This window comes from Staurois parvus, unplaced genomic scaffold (genome assembly GCF_062004578.1).
Source record: "Staurois parvus isolate SC_StPar_1 unplaced genomic scaffold, SC_StPar_1.0 ptg000780l, whole genome shotgun sequence".
NCBI classification, from domain to species: Eukaryota; Metazoa; Chordata; class Amphibia; order Anura; family Ranidae; genus Staurois; species Staurois parvus.
The window spans coordinates 1,609,702-1,628,454 of record NW_028318576.1 but is presented as its reverse complement, the minus strand read 5'-3'; the positions used below and the strand labels follow the sequence as shown (position 1 = coordinate 1,628,454).

The 18,753-nt window shown below is 39.3% G+C and overlaps 1 protein-coding gene across 3 annotated transcripts in view; it reads left to right on the top strand.

Moving 5' to 3' along the window:
* TTC13 (tetratricopeptide repeat domain 13) overlaps window positions 1-18,753 on the top strand; it is a 155,660-nt gene that overhangs the window by 22,797 nt on the left and 114,110 nt on the right. For 2 of the 3 annotated variants that reach the window (XM_089654610.1, XM_089654609.1), the window contains exons 2-3: window positions 15,438-15,532; window positions 18,256-18,331. In XM_089654610.1, coding sequence (XP_089510736.1) covers window positions 15,438-15,532; window positions 18,256-18,331 — 171 coding nt within the window. The remainder of the gene's footprint in view (window positions 1-15,437; window positions 15,533-18,255; window positions 18,332-18,753) is intronic. The other variant, XM_089654611.1, reaches the window with a different exon arrangement.

Genomic DNA, 18,753 nt, shown 5'->3' with positions numbered 1-18,753 from the left:
CCCAGGAGATTGCAGGCTGGGGGATTTTTGCTCTCCTCACCTAGGCTGAAGTGGTTACCTGTCAGAAATAGATACCTGCTGCTAGGGGGAAACATTTTTTTTTTATTTTTAAAGTAATACTGAGGATGAGCAGTACTTCCAATTTTAATTGAAGTTCCTCTCTAAATGTTTAAATGCAACCCCGGTTACAGGCAAAATTGCATTAGGGCAATCCATTCTAATGAATAATTTTTGTATTGTAGTGCTTGGTTTACTGTTTCATCACGGTTTGCAGGACGCCTAAGTGTTAACATTTTGATGTACATTGCTACTGAGAGGTTTATAGTAACTTTATATGTAGAATTAGATTAGAGATCTCTTTTGTAGGCTGAATAAATATTTTGTTTTATCCAAAACATTTGTAGATAGTTTAGATTTTTTGTTTTTATTCAAGATTGCCCGCTGCTGTGAAGTTTGGCTCCTTTTTCATATATCTATGACTACACTGCCATATATAGACGTAACCTGCTATAGAGCAGACAAGGTCACTCTGCATTGTGTATTTCTGATGGAATTTGAACAGTCATAAATTGCTCTGCTGATGATATACGCTGTCTCTGGATTTTGTTGCAAACGATAGTTTGCATTTTTGCTATACTACTTCTGCTGCTCTGTTTACACGAAAATGGGAAGTTAATATCCTTGACACCAGCTGACACTGTCCCTATTTTTAAATTGGAGAGGGGAAAAAATGAAGCAAAACGCATCAGACGTGCCGAAAACACACATGCAGAAAAGCATCTGGACTGCTTTTCTATGGTGTGAACCGGCTCTCAATCAACATTGTCTACTTTGAATCCTTATGCTGCTAGCGTTAGCAAATAGATGGGAAAGTATATCATATGTACTTGTGTTTTTTAAACTTTTTTTTTTTTTTTTTTCTTTTTATACTTCTACAGTTGCGTCCTAGTTTCCAGGCCTAAGCAAATGATGTCATACTTCCCAGGAGCCTTCAGGAAGGGAAAACGGGTTTTCTCAACTAAGCACACCCTTCTGCCTGCATGCATGAGCTAAGGGCAAATGGATTCCAGGAAGTAATTGCTACATTAACTGCTTGCCCGCCGCCCTATTGTGAAGTACTGCTACAGGGTGGCAGGGCTGCGCAAAATCATGTGTGTATACGTGATTTGCATTTCCGGGTAGGGGGCGTGTGCGCGGGTAGCTGTGCTCCCACTGCCGTTGGTGACTAGAGATGTCAATCACCAGGTCCCGGCCGGCACTCTGCGATCCTTGGGGAAAGCAGACAGGGGTGACACTTGTGTGTAAACAACACAGGTCTCTCTCCTGTAAGCAAGTACATGCTGCTTTGTATTGCTCTGCACAGCAGAGCAATACAGAGCAGCATTTCTCTGTAGTAAAGCACACAGTTAACCTATGATTTCCCCAGATGTTAACCTCTTCCTGCCCAGTGTCATTACTACATTGTCAGTGCTTTTTATGAGCACTGATCACTGTTTTAGTGTCACTGGGGATGTCCGTGGCAGTCAGTTGCCACCCAGTGTCAGAATGCTCACCGCAGTCCCGCTATAAGTCGCTGGCCGCCGCCATTACTAGTATATACTAGACACTATAACTTTCATGTAAACCACATAATTTACACCTATTGGGATTTTTTTTTTATCAAAGTCATGTAGCAGAATACATTTTGGCCTAAATTTTATGAAGAAATTTATTTTTTTTTTTTTTGTTTATTGCACAAAAAATACAAACTGCAGAGGTGATCAAATACCATGGAAAGAAAGCTCTATTTGTGGAGAGAAAAATGACTTATGTGTCCATGTACACTGCTCAAAAAAATGAAAGTAACATATTTTTTTTTTTTTTTTTTTCTTTTAAGGAAGGTGTAAGTGAAATTTCTCTATCAGATTTGCTTGTCATTTTTTTTGAATTGTGCTGTTGTGTGTCCCTTTTTTTTTTTTTTTTTTTTTTTTTTTTTTTTTTTATTTTTATTTCAGCATACGTTTGCATTCCCTCGGCTTGTGACAGGTTTACTTGCTGTCTTTGTATATTCAGACATCTGTGACTTGAGATACCATATATGGGTGTGGTTTTCTATCTCTGGAGCCTGTAGGTACAAAGGCTTTGGCCTTTTGGAGTAGAAAGTTATAACCATTTTTAATTTTGCAAATTTCTTTTTCTGCTTGGAATTCAAAAACAAAGTACCCATGTTGACCTATAGCACAGGTTTTCTGTGCGACTAAATGTGACACAAACCTGATTTAAACTACACTGATAAATAAAAAAAAGTGTTCCTTTTTAATTTTTTTGAGCAGAGTATAGCATCAAGTCAATTAAACTCCTGGGATATTGATCTGGTCAGTTACGTAGCAGAGGGGGTTGATAATCAGTTTCAGCTGCTTTGGTGTTAATGAAATAAACAGGTGCACTAGATGGGCAACTATGAGACAACCCCCCCCCCCCCCAAAACAGGAATGTTTTTACAGGTGGAGGCCACTGACATTTTTTTTCCCTACTCCTCTTTTCTGTTTTTCACTAGTTTTGCATTTGGCTAGGGTCAGTGTCATTACTGGTAGCATGAGGAGATAGCTGGACCCTACAGAGGTTGCACGGGCAGTCCAACTCCTCCTGGATGGCACATCAATACGTGCCATTGCCAGAAGGTTTGCTGTGTCTCCCAGCACAGTCTCAAGATTGTGGAGGAGATTCCAGGAGACAGGCAGTTACTCTAGGAGAGCTGGACAGTACCGTAGAAGGTCCTTAACCCATCAGCAGGACCAGTATCTGCTTCATTGTGCAAGGAGGAACATGATGAGCACTGCCAGGGCCCTCCAGAATGACCTCCAGCAGGCCATTGCTGTGAATGTCTCTGACCATACAATCAGAAACGGACTTCATGAGGGTGGCCTAAGGGCCTGACATCCTCTAGTGGGCCCTGTGCTCACTGCCTGGCACCATAGAGTTCAATTTGGAATTTGCGATTGAACAGCAGAATTGGCAGGTCCACCACTGGTGGCCTGTGCTTTTCACAGATGAGAGCAGGTTCACCCTGAACACATGTGATGGCTGTGAAAGGGTCTGGAGAAGCCATGGAGAATGTTATGCAGCCTGTATCTTTCAGCATGACTGTTTTGGTGGTGGATCAGTGATGGTCTGGGGAGGCATATCCATGGAGGGACGCACAGACCTCTACAGGCTAGACAATGGCACCCTGGCTGCCATTAGGTATCGAGATGAAATCCTTGGACCCATTGTCAGATCCTATGCTGGTGCAGTGGGTCCTGGGATCCTCTTGGTGCACGACAATACCCGGCCTCATGTGGCGAGAGTATGCAGGCAGTTCCTGGAGGATGAAGGAATAGATTCCATTGAATGGCCCTTACCTAAATCCAGTAGAACACCACGGCCATCTGATGCCACCAGGTTGCACCTCAGACTGTCCAGGAGCTCAGTGATGCCCTGGTCCAGAACTTGGAGGAAATACCCCAGGACACCATCCATCGTCTCATTAGGAGCATGCCGCGACGTCAGGCATTCATGCAAGCGCGTGGGGGCCACACAAACTACTAAGCACCATTTTTGAGTTGCTGCAGTGAAGTTTCAGCAAAATGGACTAGCCTGCTGCATCATTTTTTCACTTTGAATTCAGTCCTCTGTAGGTTGATGATTTTCATTTCCAAAGGGCATCCTCGCGTTCCTAACACATTAGCCAGTCCATATCAGTATAGATATCCAGCATGATATTTTTCCCGATTGAGATCTGATGTGTTTTCAAAGTGTTCTTTTTTAATTTTTTTAAGCAGTGTATATTAGGTAGTCTAGAGACATTTTTTTAAGCTCAGCGTTTAGAGGCAAAAAAAACAAATCTTATCTGTTTTTTGTGTTTTTGACCATTTGCTCCTAAATGCTAGTACAAAAAAATGCTCAAAATTCGCTTTATTTTTTTTTTTTGACAGGAGTCAGTGTAAATCCTAAGACCACCTTCAACTATAAGAGCTAAACAATAGCTGCACCAACACTGTCCACTTATTTTTTATTGCTTGATATCACAATTCATATACTATATTATTGCAAAGTTGTACATTTGTTTAGCAGCATTTGCACCCAACTCAGTATGAGTATTGGTAGACATGGGAGGACCTTGTACAAGATGACCTGTTACATCAGCCTGGATTGCAGGTTCTACTTGAGCAACATGCACTGTAGTTGACTTCAAAACCAATCAGACTAAAGGAGTTTTCCCAACAATGAGCTCTTGATGTAAGGAACATTTTAAAAGTATTATTTAAACTCTGGAAATGGTTATTACACTTTCAGTGAGCTGGGGCCTTTTCCTGAAAGTGCTAAGCTTAAGTAGAACTTATTTTTTTTTTTTTTATAAAGGAGTTTGCTGGTACATAAACTAAACTCTGCGTAGTAAACAGACTATTTTATACTGAATTAGCGATATCGTAAAGAAGTACTGAGATTTAATGATGACAGTTTTACAGCAAGTCGAATTCGAGGATGGTACAAATTATAATTTCTTGCATGACAAAGACTTTTTTTTTTTTTTTTAACGTAGAAATGTTGTAGCATAGATTATTGTCTATTGTTTCTGATCGTGCACAGTCTTTCTTATCTGATATTTCTCGATTGAAAACAGTACACCTTAAACGGAAATTGTTCTGTTCAGTTATGAGAAAAATTTTGTAGTTTGTCCCTTCATAAATTTTCATTTGGAAAGTCTGAATCGGATGTTGAAGGTTGTATGCACACTATACGAAAATTTAAAAATCGGTCCTTTTTTTTTTTTTTTTTTCTCATGGTGTGTACCCAATTACCGAAAGGTAGAAGACGTTACCTGCCTCTTATACTGCACAAACAAGCAAAGGCTTCCCAGCAGACATACCAGCTAGCCTACAAAAAAAAAACTACCGTAACGGAGGTTTTAGTTGCACACATTTGCAAATATATGTGGAAGCCACAGTGTGATTTAGTAATCCTTCCCTCTTAGGCTAAATGTACATGGGATGCTTCTGAACGATGGAAACTAACTGCTGGAAAACGTAGGTTAAAAAGTCTGTTTAGCTGCGTTTGCATACCACATTTATGAGCGTTTTTCATTTAGAAGCGTTTTTTAAAGAACCTCAGGAGACCTTCCAGAATGCACTGAAAAACAATATTTGTTGAGATTAGGTTTTTTTTTTTTAATTTAGTTTTTTGTGGTGTTTGGATGTGTTCCAGCTCATTTCTGTGCGGAAATTATTGCAGCATTGTTTAACATATTTTCTTTCATGCGAAACCTCAAAGTATGGTGTACCAGGTCCATTTGAGTACCGGGAAAACACATTTTTCATGATGAAAAAAGGCTCTGGACAGCATCTGGAAATGGAAGAGTTAAAAAAAAATTTTCTAAACGCGGTTAACCGCATTTACAAGCGTTTGGCGTTGTTTAAATCTACTCCTGAACGCAAGTTTGGTGCATTCAAAAAAAGACTGTAAACTCAACTGCCTGTAAACGACATAGTGTACATGGACAGGGGATGCTGAGAAAAAAACACAGAAAAGCTCCTAAAATGTGAGTTACTCCCAGCCTGTGCAGTTAGATCCTTACCAAAATTTAGAGCTGGAATGAGTCTGAAAGTAATCCACTTTTGCTATGCTTTCTCATTTGAAAATCTATAATGCTCTGTAAATGATGTTGTATTTGATGTTTTAATTATAACAAAGGTTTTATGTTAATGTACAAAATAAGTTTACTCAAATCCGTTGTAAGTTTCTCTTTTAATATAAGATAATGACACATAGCAGCATGTATTGACATTTATCAAATAGCTTAGTGAAAACCTATAAATCCAGGAAGAACGGTTTTCTAAAGAGGTATTTAATGAAAGTTTTTTTTATGTCGAAGTCATCTGTTATTTTACAGTTTACAAATGTGGGCTATTCATTTATCATGCTGGCTTTTGTTGATTACTTAAAAACAATACAACCTCAGTGTCGTCCCAACACTAGACATTACACCGTGAACAAACCCATGCATTGAGGCCAATATGTCTGAGTGTTTCAGATTTCTTACTGGTTCTTAGGAGACTGTTTACACCCCTAATGTCCAAATGTTTCCTGTGAAGGTCTTGATGTTGTATGTTCAAGTGTTGAAATAGCTTGCATCCTGTCTGTGGTAAAATGGGTGATTTCCCACCAACCCTTGTGTAATGGTGTGTTTTTTGGTTTACATTATATGATTTTACCGTACACAGCTAGGCAGCTTAAACATCTATAGAAAAGTTAACATTAGCCACATGAACTCTGTAAGATTATCAGTTGTTCAGCAAAGCAGACTGATTAATGAAATTTGATTTTGAATTTGATTTATTTTTCTAATGTTTTTGGGGGGTATTTTTATGGCAGTAACTGACTAGTAAGATATTCAACCAGTGAATGTAATATATAAAGAATGTAATATGTATCCAATCCAGTCTTAACACTGAGAATAACAATTTTTTGTATTGACTAGAAAATGAATTATTAGTTATTACAACATTGTCATAATCCATATAAATATGACCCAAAATAAAGGATAGAATCAAAAAAAGAGAAGAGGGAATAATAGGGTGGGTGGATTTATTTGGTATCGAGGCGACCACTTGAGTGATATGTTAAGACCTAGGAAACAGAGTAAGACCTAGGGAAGAACATGCAATGCGTAACAAACTCAGCATAAATGGGTGAGGCTTTAAAAATGTACTAGGAGGCCCATATCTTGCTGTGAGCGTTTTTGGCTTGGCGTAAAATCGAAGTAGGTTTCTCCATTAAATTAGCGATTTTCTAAAAACCACTGCATCTTGGGTGGAGTAGTCTTTTGCCCCCAGTGCATGGGGATTAAACACTTGAGACCATTTAGGAGATAAAGAGTAATTGTTTATAATAGCCTCCTGATCCATTTGTACAATAAAAACAAATCTCCCGGATGTTTAAATAATGTTAAGAATCTGTATCTAACAATTAATAGCGCAGATTCAAGCTATCAGAGACACCACTTTTGACCAGGATAGTTGGATTATGGGACAATGCCACCAGATATTGGCGTGGGTTGCAGCATTCCACATCCCCTCCAGCACAGAGAAGAACAAGTTGGGGAAAATTTGAAGTTTTGCAGGTGAGTAGTACCATCTGGACAATAATTTAAAGTTATTGCCAGCCATTTTAGATAAGATAGAAGATATTATTATGGGTTAGCCATAATATTTGTGGTTTTTGTATATCTAAGATATTGATGCCCAAGTCTGATTTCCAGCAAGAGAGATGAGCTGGAAATAAGGGTCCGTGTACACGTAAGAGTACAACTGGAACGTGCATCTGTGTGGAAGAGTTCTTAATACTTTCAATTAGATTAAGATCTTTCAAGGACCTGATGGGTCCAGGGAGACTTTTGGACTCTAGCTGGAAATGGTGCCATATGTTTGAGAGTCGGGTGGTCACTAACATTTTAAGAGCAGAGTCCTAAAGAACATAAAGGGCAGTGAGGGAGCAAGCAGATATATCCATTCTCCAGGCAACCTGGGCGGAAGTAGTGATGGTTTAGTAACGGCATGAGGGGTGAACTACAAGTCCACCCATTATGTGCATGCAACAAGTCCTAGTTTTCAAGTGTAAGCTGTTTTTGTAGGTTATGTGTTAAAAAAAAAAAAAAGTTGCCACAAGTCTCCCTTTTTTTTTTTTTTTTTTTTTATTTGTAAATTGCATGTTGGTGTGATATAAATCCTGTATAATAAAGATAATTGTAATTAATAGAGTATGGAGCATATTGTGTTTTTCAGCAATGGCTTCCATAGGTGTTACAGTGCAGGGTTTCACTACAGTGGCTTGACTATTTGTGTAATTTTGGTCTTTAAATATTCCTCAGTGAATTGGATTTTTTTTGGCAAAGCAGTTAAAGTGATAAACTCAAAAAAATTGAAACCCCACTAACTGGCAGAGATTTTATTACAGCAGAAACCCTAGTGGTCTCTTCTGTTATAAATGCCTCTACCAGCCTGTAAGTAGAAATGTAATCGGAGGGACTTAGCATGGCTCAGACCACCTTATGTCCTACTGTGATGATATGACGCCCATATGCATGCACAAGAGTGACATCATTGTAGCCCAGCCGGAAGGAAGACCGGGCAAAGATGGAAGTGACAAAGCATGTCTCTTCTGCATTAAAAATCCTGACTGTCCACCCATTTTCATTGTGGAGCCCAAAATTCCATCTTAAGTTCTTAAGACCAATGAATCAAAAGTATTCAGAAAGGTTTATTTGTGTTTAAATCTATTTCAGTTACATGTATAATTATAACGCAATGCGCTGTTTCCTAAATGATACAAGCGGAAAATGTTTTTCAAATTTGATTGTATGTAGAACAGAACATTAGATTTAGGTGATTCACTGCCTCCTTAGTCAGCATTTTAATGAAATAATTAAATTGTCATCTGTTCCTCATGGCAGTATCTGGAATGTTTATCTCCCATATCAAATCTGGACTACACAGGAATAATCCTGGTGTCTGGCAAGGTATCCATATGCACAAGATGAAGGCTGCATCATCCAGCTGAAATCTTGTGATTGTGAGAAGTCAAGGTGCCGACCAGTCAATTTTGGGCTTAAACCTTTCCCAAACTGCTTTTGTTCTCCATGGCATGCTTGCCTTCTTTATTGAAGCTATTTACAAGCTTGTCCAATCCACATTTCTCTTAATGCACACTGGTTTTAATTTTACTAAAAATGTTACAGGCTGTTATGTCCCTGCCGGCGGTAGCCTGTAGCGTTCCACAGAAAGGAATCCCCCAAGGAGTGGAATCGAAGTCCCAACCTGCTTGTTCACCAGGGCCCCTGATGGTGGGGATGGACTTGGAGCAGGCCGAGACCAGGTTGCGACCCCTAAATTCACCTAGCTGTGGTAGAAGCACCACCGGAGGTGTATAGCAGGTGAGAGCCTGATGTGAGGAGGTAGCGAGAGCAGAGTCGGGCAGGCCGGGTCGGTAACGGGGGAGGCAGAACGGTACCAAAACAGTAGACAGAAGGATAAACGGGTTACAAGCCGGGTTCGGTAACAGGAGATCAGAACGTGCAGGATTAAACAGGAGAATGGCCAGACAAGCCAGGAAACAGAACAGGAGACAATCAGCAAATCGGGGTCAACTAGGGTCGGCAACAAGGCAATCTCAATACAGGAAACACAGGATACAGGTAAGACCATATGGCAATTAGAACACAGACCTGTCCTGTTTTAAAAAGGATGCCCTGATTTATGCCAGGCGCGCGATCGCGAGTGCACTTGTGCGACCGCCGCTGCCGTCACGGGTGCCCAGGTCCCAATGCTCGCACGCTAGTGCGGCCAGGCATACCGCGCATGCGCAGACCCGTGTGCAATTGCGGCCAGATCTGTGGTCCCTTAAATAGGCTATACAGCAATTACTGGCTGGTTAGATGCACAGTATTTTTGCATTGTCCAAAATCTCGAATTAAAGGAACAAAAAGCATTGCTCCCAACCTGGACTTTTACAGGTGCAACATGAGGCGTGATTCAATCATCTAAAATCACATTATTTAATGTCTTCATTAAAATACATAACATATATTGTTAAAAACCCTTAAATCGGGATGATATACAAATATTGTCCAACATGGACTGGAAATGCACAAATCAATAATATTGCACAGTATTGAAAAAGCAGAAGCTGCCATATAGCAAGGTGTATTCTCCAGATTCCAATGTCATGTTGACATATTTCACTACAAACCTCATATCTTCGGGATAAGACAGGTGGGCTGTATGCACTAGATCCCAGTAAAAAATTAGTCTACATAATGTTTATCTGAATTTCTATTCGTTACTACTTAGAATACAACAGAGTGCTGGAGAAGCTTGCAGGTGCTGTGATAGCTGTGTTCATATAGGTCATTGGTCTCCAAACTGCCACCCTTTTGCTTGCCTTCATGCAGCCCTTGAGGCACTACTCCTTTCACTGACACTTACAATGGGGTACCTTTTTCTCCCACTGACACAAATGATGAAGCATTGTTTAACCCCACTGATTCTAGAAAATTTTCTACTTCCATTGGCCACACGACGACCCCCCACCCCCTCGAATCTTAAGAACAGTAAACTGGGCCTTTGTTTAGAAAGTTTGGAGGTGGACACAGTGGCCAAGGAAAAGGCAACACCCGGCCAGGCACTAAAAAATAGGCCACCCTATTGCATTGTCCAAGGTTTTAGAAAAAACGCTAAAATAAGGGGAATTCCATCAAATCCACCAGTGTTCAAATCTGCTGGGCACTAGACTCTTCTGCACCCCCTGTGCCCAGAAAGGGCAACCAGCATTGGGGAAAGGGGAGGGGGGATTGTGTGCACCTTTCTTGCTTCTCTATGAAAAAAAAGTATGTTTTGATTCCTTTTTATAGTGAACTAGCTAAGTGGTAATTTTAGTGCTGTCGTTCATCCGTAGTACAGAAAAGGCCCCACTTGCATTAAAAGATCGTTATTTTGGATGAAATTTCATGTGTTTTTTACCCAGGTTCTCTTCTTCCCAAACAAAGGTACACGGCCTCCCTCTACCATCATATATAGTCTGTCAGGACAGCATAGGGGATTCCAGATTGTAAATGGTATTAGAGGCACAGATCAATTTGTGAAGCTAAGACCTCACTTAAATGAAGAGCAGCGAAAGACTGTTCAGTGCTTGATGTTCAGCTGCTTTTGAGTAAGTTAAAAATTATCTCAATGCATGAGTTTAGCTCTTGCTTCTTGTAACAAATCTTTCTGAATTATATTTAAAAATCCTAAGGGGAAACTGCAGACCTTAGAAATGGTTTTTACCTTTTCATTAGTGGTGCACAGAAATTAAAATTCTTGGACCAAAACCGAAGATTGAGCATACATTTGGCCGAAAACCAAAATGGGTACTTTTTTTTTCTTTTTTTTTTTTTTTTATTATTTATTTATTTTTTTTGTATTACATTCGACTTTATAAATAAGATCATGAATTTAAATTCACTTTTTCTGCCAATAGGCTGCTGTCACACTAAAAAAACAAACCAAAAATAGGTCCCGAAGGTAGGTAAAGCCCACCCAGTGAGACAAGTGGTTAATTCAATCGCAAACGAGGCTTGTATCAGGTTGTGCAATTTAAAAACTGATAGGAAGGTCATTAATCTATCCGACTTCCCACTTGCCCCAAGACATATAAGACTCCTACAAAGGGGTATGTCATTCTCTCCAACCAGCAGTATGGATGAATTTGCGGTATACAAGGATATAATGTTATTTTTACGCAAAGTATCTTTTAGATCATTGTATACCCAAAAAGTTCCATTGTTGGAATCCGAGCAGGCCACCTTGATGTTGGATACATTCATTTAATTGCTTGAAGAGAATAAAGGTTCCGATTAATTATACTACTATCTCCAGGAGATGGGCAAACCTAAATTTTCGATCAACTAAAATGCCAATTCAAAGTAAAAATAAGTGGTTGAGCCTTTTTCCTGGATATGGTACAGAAGGACCTAAAATTGGTCGATTGGACTATAGGTAATCATGGCAACCTAGATATGGAGGAACGAAAGACTTTGTTTGAATTAAGGGAAACTAAAAAGCTCTTAAGAGAAGTGCGAAGGGGGTAATGTGGTTGTCATGAGTGAGACCAACTATCTAAATGAAGTAAAACGACAACTGGATGATAATATGACTTATAAACAGGTACGAGGTACCTCTGAGTTCCCCAGCTTTATGCTTGCCTCCTTCTGGGGATTTGGGAAGAACAAGAGGTCTATACCTTGCCGATGTACTGTAGCCACGTCTATACATGGCTGAGGTACATCAACAATGTCTTTTTCCTTTTGGAGAGGCAACATTGAAGTATTTGGTCAGTTTATAGACTCTAAATCAAAACGATAGGAATATTCACCTAACCTACACATGTGACAACAGACAGATACCCTTCTTAGTTCTCTCTATAGCTATCGACGATGATCAACTAGTGACCCGCACTTACCACAAGGATATGGCAGCGAATACACTTCTACAAGCAGATAGCCACCATCCAACTTGGCTAAAAAATGGGATCCCAGTGGGGCAATTTCTTCACATTAAGCGGAGCTGTACAAAACTCAGATTCTAAGGAGGAGGCACAGGGACTTGTATGCCTATTTTCATGAACGGGGATACTCACACAGGCAATTGTGTAGAGCTAAAAGAAAAGTGGCAGATTTATGATAGGAAGTGCCTTCTTACTGAAAAAAAAAAAACTAGAGTGCATAATAAATACGGTGGCCCAATAAGGTTAATAACCTCCTTTGCATCCCAATGGGGCAAGGTAAGAGAAATACTCCAAAACCATTGGGGATCCTCTCTAACTGCCGTGGCCTGACCCCCATTGTGGGACCAACCCCACAAATGATACCCAGAAAGGTGCAGAACCTTGGAGAAATTTTGATCCACTAAGAATTCATTAGGACAACTTCTAATGATTGGCTTTCCGACTACCCCAGAGTAAGGGAAATGTACCCATGTGGGAAATACCAAATTTGTCAACATGTGGATCAAACCAATGTTTTCCGGAACTTTATTAAAGGAAAATAGCTTCTAAATTAGGGATCTAATTAATTGCTCAACAACTAGGGTGATCTATATGATCACAGGTCCCTGTGAAAAAAATCTATATCGATAAGACCAAAAGACAGTTAAAAGCGAGAATTGGAGAACATTTACGAGAGATTAAAGAAAAACCCAAAAATTTGGAAAAACCACTGGCAAAGCACTTTTGGAAATCCCATGGGGGCAATACGGAAGGAATGAAAATTAAAGTTATTTTGCCTTAAAATTATCTCAGACGAGGTGACTTCAGTACTGTTCTACTTAGAAAAGGAAAATGGTGGATCTATAAATTAAAATCTTTGGCCCCACTTGATCTTAATACAGAACTAAATTTGCAGGTATTTCTGAATGAATAGCAATGGGTGGTACTTATAAAATTTGACTACCGATGCTTTTGGTTTTTAATGTCGCTTTGGTAATTTTTTCTTTATCCCCCAACCTTTTGATTTTTGAATTAAGATTGACTCGACTTGATGATATATTGAGTATATATATTTTGAAATTCTAGTGAGTCAAATAGGAGTATGTCATGCTTCTGGTAAGAGGTTGACTGGTAACAGCATTTTATCTTGGTCAGGTATGTTTAAAATAGTATCTCCTTTAAGAGAATTCCATCGTGCGGCAAGGGGCGGGATAAGTCACCATTTATAAGAAGTAATTCGCCGCCCGCATGTTGTTCCTGACGAAGCAATGCTTGTACATAATCGTAGCGCATTGATGTTATGAGTTGTGAGTGATGTTCCTGCTACGCCTCTCCGCGATCCCAATGGCGGCTGAAGTCTGCCGTGGGCAGAAGGAAAACAGACCCTTATCGGATCGAATACTCAATGGTGACACAACCTTTACTTCTTACTGACAGCATAGTCCTTTGTAAGCCTGTGGAGTGAAAGGACTATCACCCTATAATGCATCGGACAGCATTTTTTACCAGTTAAGACCCTCATTGGCGGCCGCGGAGTCGTAAAACCGTTCCTTGCTTATATTCAACATTAGTAGCCAAGACTCGATATATACAAGTCTGCACGGACTCCTTTATTTCCTGACCTACACAGCGGATGACCACATTGCTTTGTGAGGTCTATACACTGGTCAATGAATCTGGGAACTTGACAATTCTGTTATATGATCCTGGCTTTATACATAAATGGACACGAAGGAAATGTCCCACACCTACTGTGTAATATACTGGTGAGGATACATACCACCACCTTATACCGGGGCATCCATGCTGCCCTATTGGCTAACTGGTCGTCTAAGTGACTATTGAACTAATTCCTCACACCTATATGGTTCCAACTATGTGGTCATGCTGTTCAAATCTTTGCAAGTGGAATTAGGTGGCCCTACAATCTTACAATCCGTTTACACTCCAGGCTAATTTACTGCTAATTATGAGCCGTTGAATTCCATACACTGGACAATTTTCCTGTTCATTTGGACTTGCCCTCTCCGACCTCTTCGGGAATTATCCCTGATTACCATCAATATCGCTTAACATATGGGCCCAGGGGCTTGTCTATATGTGGACACTGCAGCGCTGTATTTAGAAACTATTAGTCCATGTATCCCTCTTCTTTTGGGGACCGCTTCTCCGCGGTGACCACATGCAGGCACTCTAATTGACGTCTGGATGCCTCCTATATTGACATTGGTTTTAATATATTGTATGTCTATGTATGTATGTGTATGTGGTTGTTGCGTACAGAATGTGAACTTCATCTTGTTGTACCACAAACTTTTTTTTTTTGCAATAAATATTGTTTTTTTTAAATTGCAGAACCTGCTACAAGCCTTGTTTGTTGTTGACTTAACCACTTGTCTCAATGGGTGGACTTTACCTACCTTTTTGGGACCCATTTTTTTTTGTTTTTCTGCCATTGTATACGGTTTAGACATCAACACTTACTAAGTGACTAGGCAATTGGTGCTCTTTCAATTTTGTTTACCCTCCAACTTTCTTTTTCTGGTCTATATTGCTTTCACACGAAGCAGTTTTTGAAGCACTTTAGTGTTTAAAAAAGAGTTTACAAGCGTTTGGCATTTGAAACGCTGATAAAATCTACTCCTGAACACAAGTTTGGTGCGTTCAAAAAAACAACTGTAAACTCAACTGCCTGTAAACAACATAGTGTACATGAATACATAGGAAAACATTAAGGAGAGTTCAGGGGCTGCTGAAAAAACACAGAAAAGCTCCTAAACAGGAATTAATCAGCTGCAGTGTACATGGATCCTTAAATGTGCATCTAACCCTTGCAATGTGGGGGCAGCCTCCGTGGACAGAATCCAAGGTGTTTTTTGAATAATTAGTGCAAAGGAAGACTATAATAGTCAGGATTATCAGTCACTACACTGGAGGAATAGCTCTGTGTGTAATATCTGGCATGAATGAAATTTGTGATTTGCATAGTAACCAGCAGCACTCTGGATCAACTACCGTGCAGTGGTCTGCAGTGCTGCAGTCTATAGCCTCAAACACTCATCAGACCAAAATTTGCCAACAGGGCGGTTAAACATTTACTGAGCAACAGATCAACTTCTGTTCAATCAGTGGCTATACATGGATCGAAGTTTGGGGAGTCCCTGCTGAACTGGCTGAATTTCAATCCAAGTATGGCCAGCTTAAGCCTGAAAAAGAAAACTAAGCAACTATATCTTAGGACTGACCAGCATTAGTGTATATTGTTCTTAGGTTTAAATCAACTGACTATATTATTCCTTGGGTATATACCGGAAGTGTTTTTTACTCTTTGCCTTTACTTTCATATCTAATGGTTTTACAGTATTTTGTGCCAATATACTTTTTTTCCACTGTTTTCCCAGATTCATCATTTTTTACCTTCCGTGATATGGACTGTGAACCAAGAGGATCACCAGCTTGTGAATCTATAGTTTCACGAAATACAGAAAAGATCCTGGTAATATATATAGTGATTTTTAGAGCCACCTTAACCACGTCAGTACCGGGCACTTTTATCCTCTTCCTGCCCAGGCCAATTTTCAGCTTTCTGTGCTGTCACTCTTTGACAATTGCGTGGTCATGCAAAAATGTACCCAAACTAAATTTTTAAAAATTTGTTCACATAACTGGCTTTCTTTTGGTGATATTTAATCACCACTGGTTTTTTTTTTTTTTTTTTTCTTTTTGCTAAATGAAAAAAAGACAGATTCATTTTTGGGGGGGAAAAAACATTTTTTTTTCTTTGTTTTCTGTTTATAAAATTTTGCAAATAAAAAATAATTGTTCATAAATTTTTAGGCCAGAATGAATACTGCTACATTTCTTTGGTGAAAATTGTTCTATATTATTTAGCCTGTAGGAAAGTTATAGAGTCCACAAACTATGGTATTTATCTGAAAATCGATCAGTCCTGATATACTGATGGCCTATCGTTTGTTGAGACCCAAATATGTCAGGACAGTTCAGATATCCCCCAAATTTACCCCTTTTTTAGAAAGTAGACCATCTGCGGTATTTAGTAAGAGGCGTGATGAGTTTTCTGAAGTTTTATAATTTTTTGGGAAAATGAAATTTTAAAGTGTGTGTATATTTAAATTTTTTTTTTTTTTTTTTTTGTACTTTCACCAGTGCAGTACAGTGTCACCATACAACTGGTGTGGTGGTGATCAGAGACCCTTACTGGTGACAGTACGAAAAAAAAAATCTTATACTTTTTGTTTAGTTTTTGTTTTTTTAACAGTGTGACTAGAGTAATATAATGTTACCATAGTAACATTGTACTACTCTGGGGAAGATTATACATTATGGTTGCTTTTAGCAATGAACTTCATTGCTGTAAGCAAGTATTTTACTGTTAGCTGATTGGCCACAGCTAATCACATGACACAAATGGGCTGTGATTGTCCCAGTCTGTACCATGTGTTCATTGTGGCTAATCACAGCTAGCAGCACAATTATATCTAATAGATGGTATAAAAGGATGCTATCCATTTATAATTGTCATGTGACCTGCTGTGATTGGTCACAGCATTCACATGGTACCGACTATGAGCCAGTACACAAATCAGTCATTGGCTGTGTCTGACACAGCCGGTGACAGATCTCGCTGCAGCATGGCCCTGTGGGCCTGTGCAAGGAAATGACTTAGAGGGTCGTCCTATAACGTTCACCTGGATCGACAAAAGTAGTAATAGTTAGGAAAATGACGGTCGGGCAGGAACTGATTAAACACTGTGGGGGAGACGTACTAAAACTGGTGCACTCAGAATCTGGTACAGCTGTGCATGGTAGCACAATCCGCTTCTAACGCTATGTTCAATTAAGTTTTGATAATAAAACCTGCAAGCTGATTGGTTTCTATACAGTGCTGCACCAGATTGTGCACACCACAGTTGTAGTAAATAAGTCTGTTAGAATATGATGTTTTTCACATGCATAATTGTATGTATTTTAAAGGCAAAAGGTAAAAATGTTTCCAGTTTGACTAAGGATTGTTTTAAAGTTAAGTTGCTATATAAATTCCACCCGGAGAAGAGAAGCCTAGAGTGCTGGCAAGGGACCCCAGAGGAGGAGGTTCATAGATGCTCTGTGCAATACTATTGCACAGAGCATGCAAGAATAAAATGTTTATTTTAATTCAATAATTTTTCAATCACTTCAATGTCCTCTGGAATGATGTTTTTAAGACCTGTGAACCACATATGACATGCATGGTATCCGTGCAAATACAAGATTTTTTTCTTCCTAAGTACAGATACATTCCCAATGAATAATCTCTGGAATAGTCAATATATGACTTCAACATGCTTTTAAAAGGATAATTTCACCTTTCAGGACATGTTACACCTATATTCGTGTTACTGGAAGACTGGCCCCCAATCCCCCATTGTGACATCTAGCTGGGGATATTCTATCTTCGCTAGCTGTCAGTTAAAAGAAAAAAAAAAAAACATCCATGCGGGGTTCCACCTGGCCACATCATTCAGAGTTTGTGGCTGTCAGCTTGTAGCTCTCAAACTACCATGGCACTGTCGAGCGTTACGGTAGTTCATTGATTTCTTCCTGTCTGAGTAAAACTGCCTGCCTGTACGATGTACAGATTACACTGACAGTCTGCAGGAGACCTACATGGCACCAGCGATCTGCTGATCACTGCTGCAATGCTTTCCAAGCTCCTAAAACAAATAGCAAATGCGCACATTTTTTTTTTTTTTTTTTTTTTTTTTACCTGCAGATAATGTGCATTTATTTATATATTTTTTTTATTAAAAGGTGAGCAACTTCTTTGAATTCTACTTGTCTATGTGCGTGCTAGTCTGTAGTTTTCAATACACCATGACAATCGTATTCCCCCTCCAACATCACCCAGCCCATAAGTTACAAAATGGTCTTGCAAAGAAACATTGCTTTTATTTCTCTTTTGTCTGGTTAACCATCTTTCACTAAATCTTAATAACCGTTTATTTTTTTGAGCACAGCTGAAATCCCAGCACTGATTACTTTTTCCTTTTTTGAGAGTAACTTCTGTTGGGGGATCACAACTATTTAAGACTAATTTGCCACTAAGGGAGCACATAGATCTCCGTTTGTTTGCATTCATTTAGGTTGGTATGTTTACTTATGCACCTTCTAAATCTCTAAACCTTTTTTCTTTTTCTTTTTTTTTTTTTTCCTTTCCAGAGCCAAGCCAAATCTCTGGCTGAACAGAGGAGATTGCCTTTTGTCACTGAAGATGACGACATAAACGAGGAGCTGGGTAAGTTAGCTAAACATACAAACTTTTTGGACTTCTGTATAATAAAATGACTATGGACTTGTCGGTAGTACCTGTAGACTGAACATCTCGAATTAAAGTTTAAATTGCTATTGTAGAGCAGAAATATGGAAGTTTCATACATCTTTGCTTGGCCACTTTATCACATCTACAGCAAGTACCTGTGGACAAGCCTCTCTATCTTGATATCTGCTTTAAGTTACTGCACCTACTAACGCACCTAACAAAAGTTTTGCACTTACAGGGCTATTTGTTTGGTTTTTTTTTTTTTTTTCCTTATTTTTTATTTATAGTGAAACAGTAAACTGATGTTATACAAGGCAGTCAACCACAGCAAATCGAATAGGTCCACAGTCAGTGAGTAATAATACTATTACATAGAAAGGTATTGAAATAAATGGCAT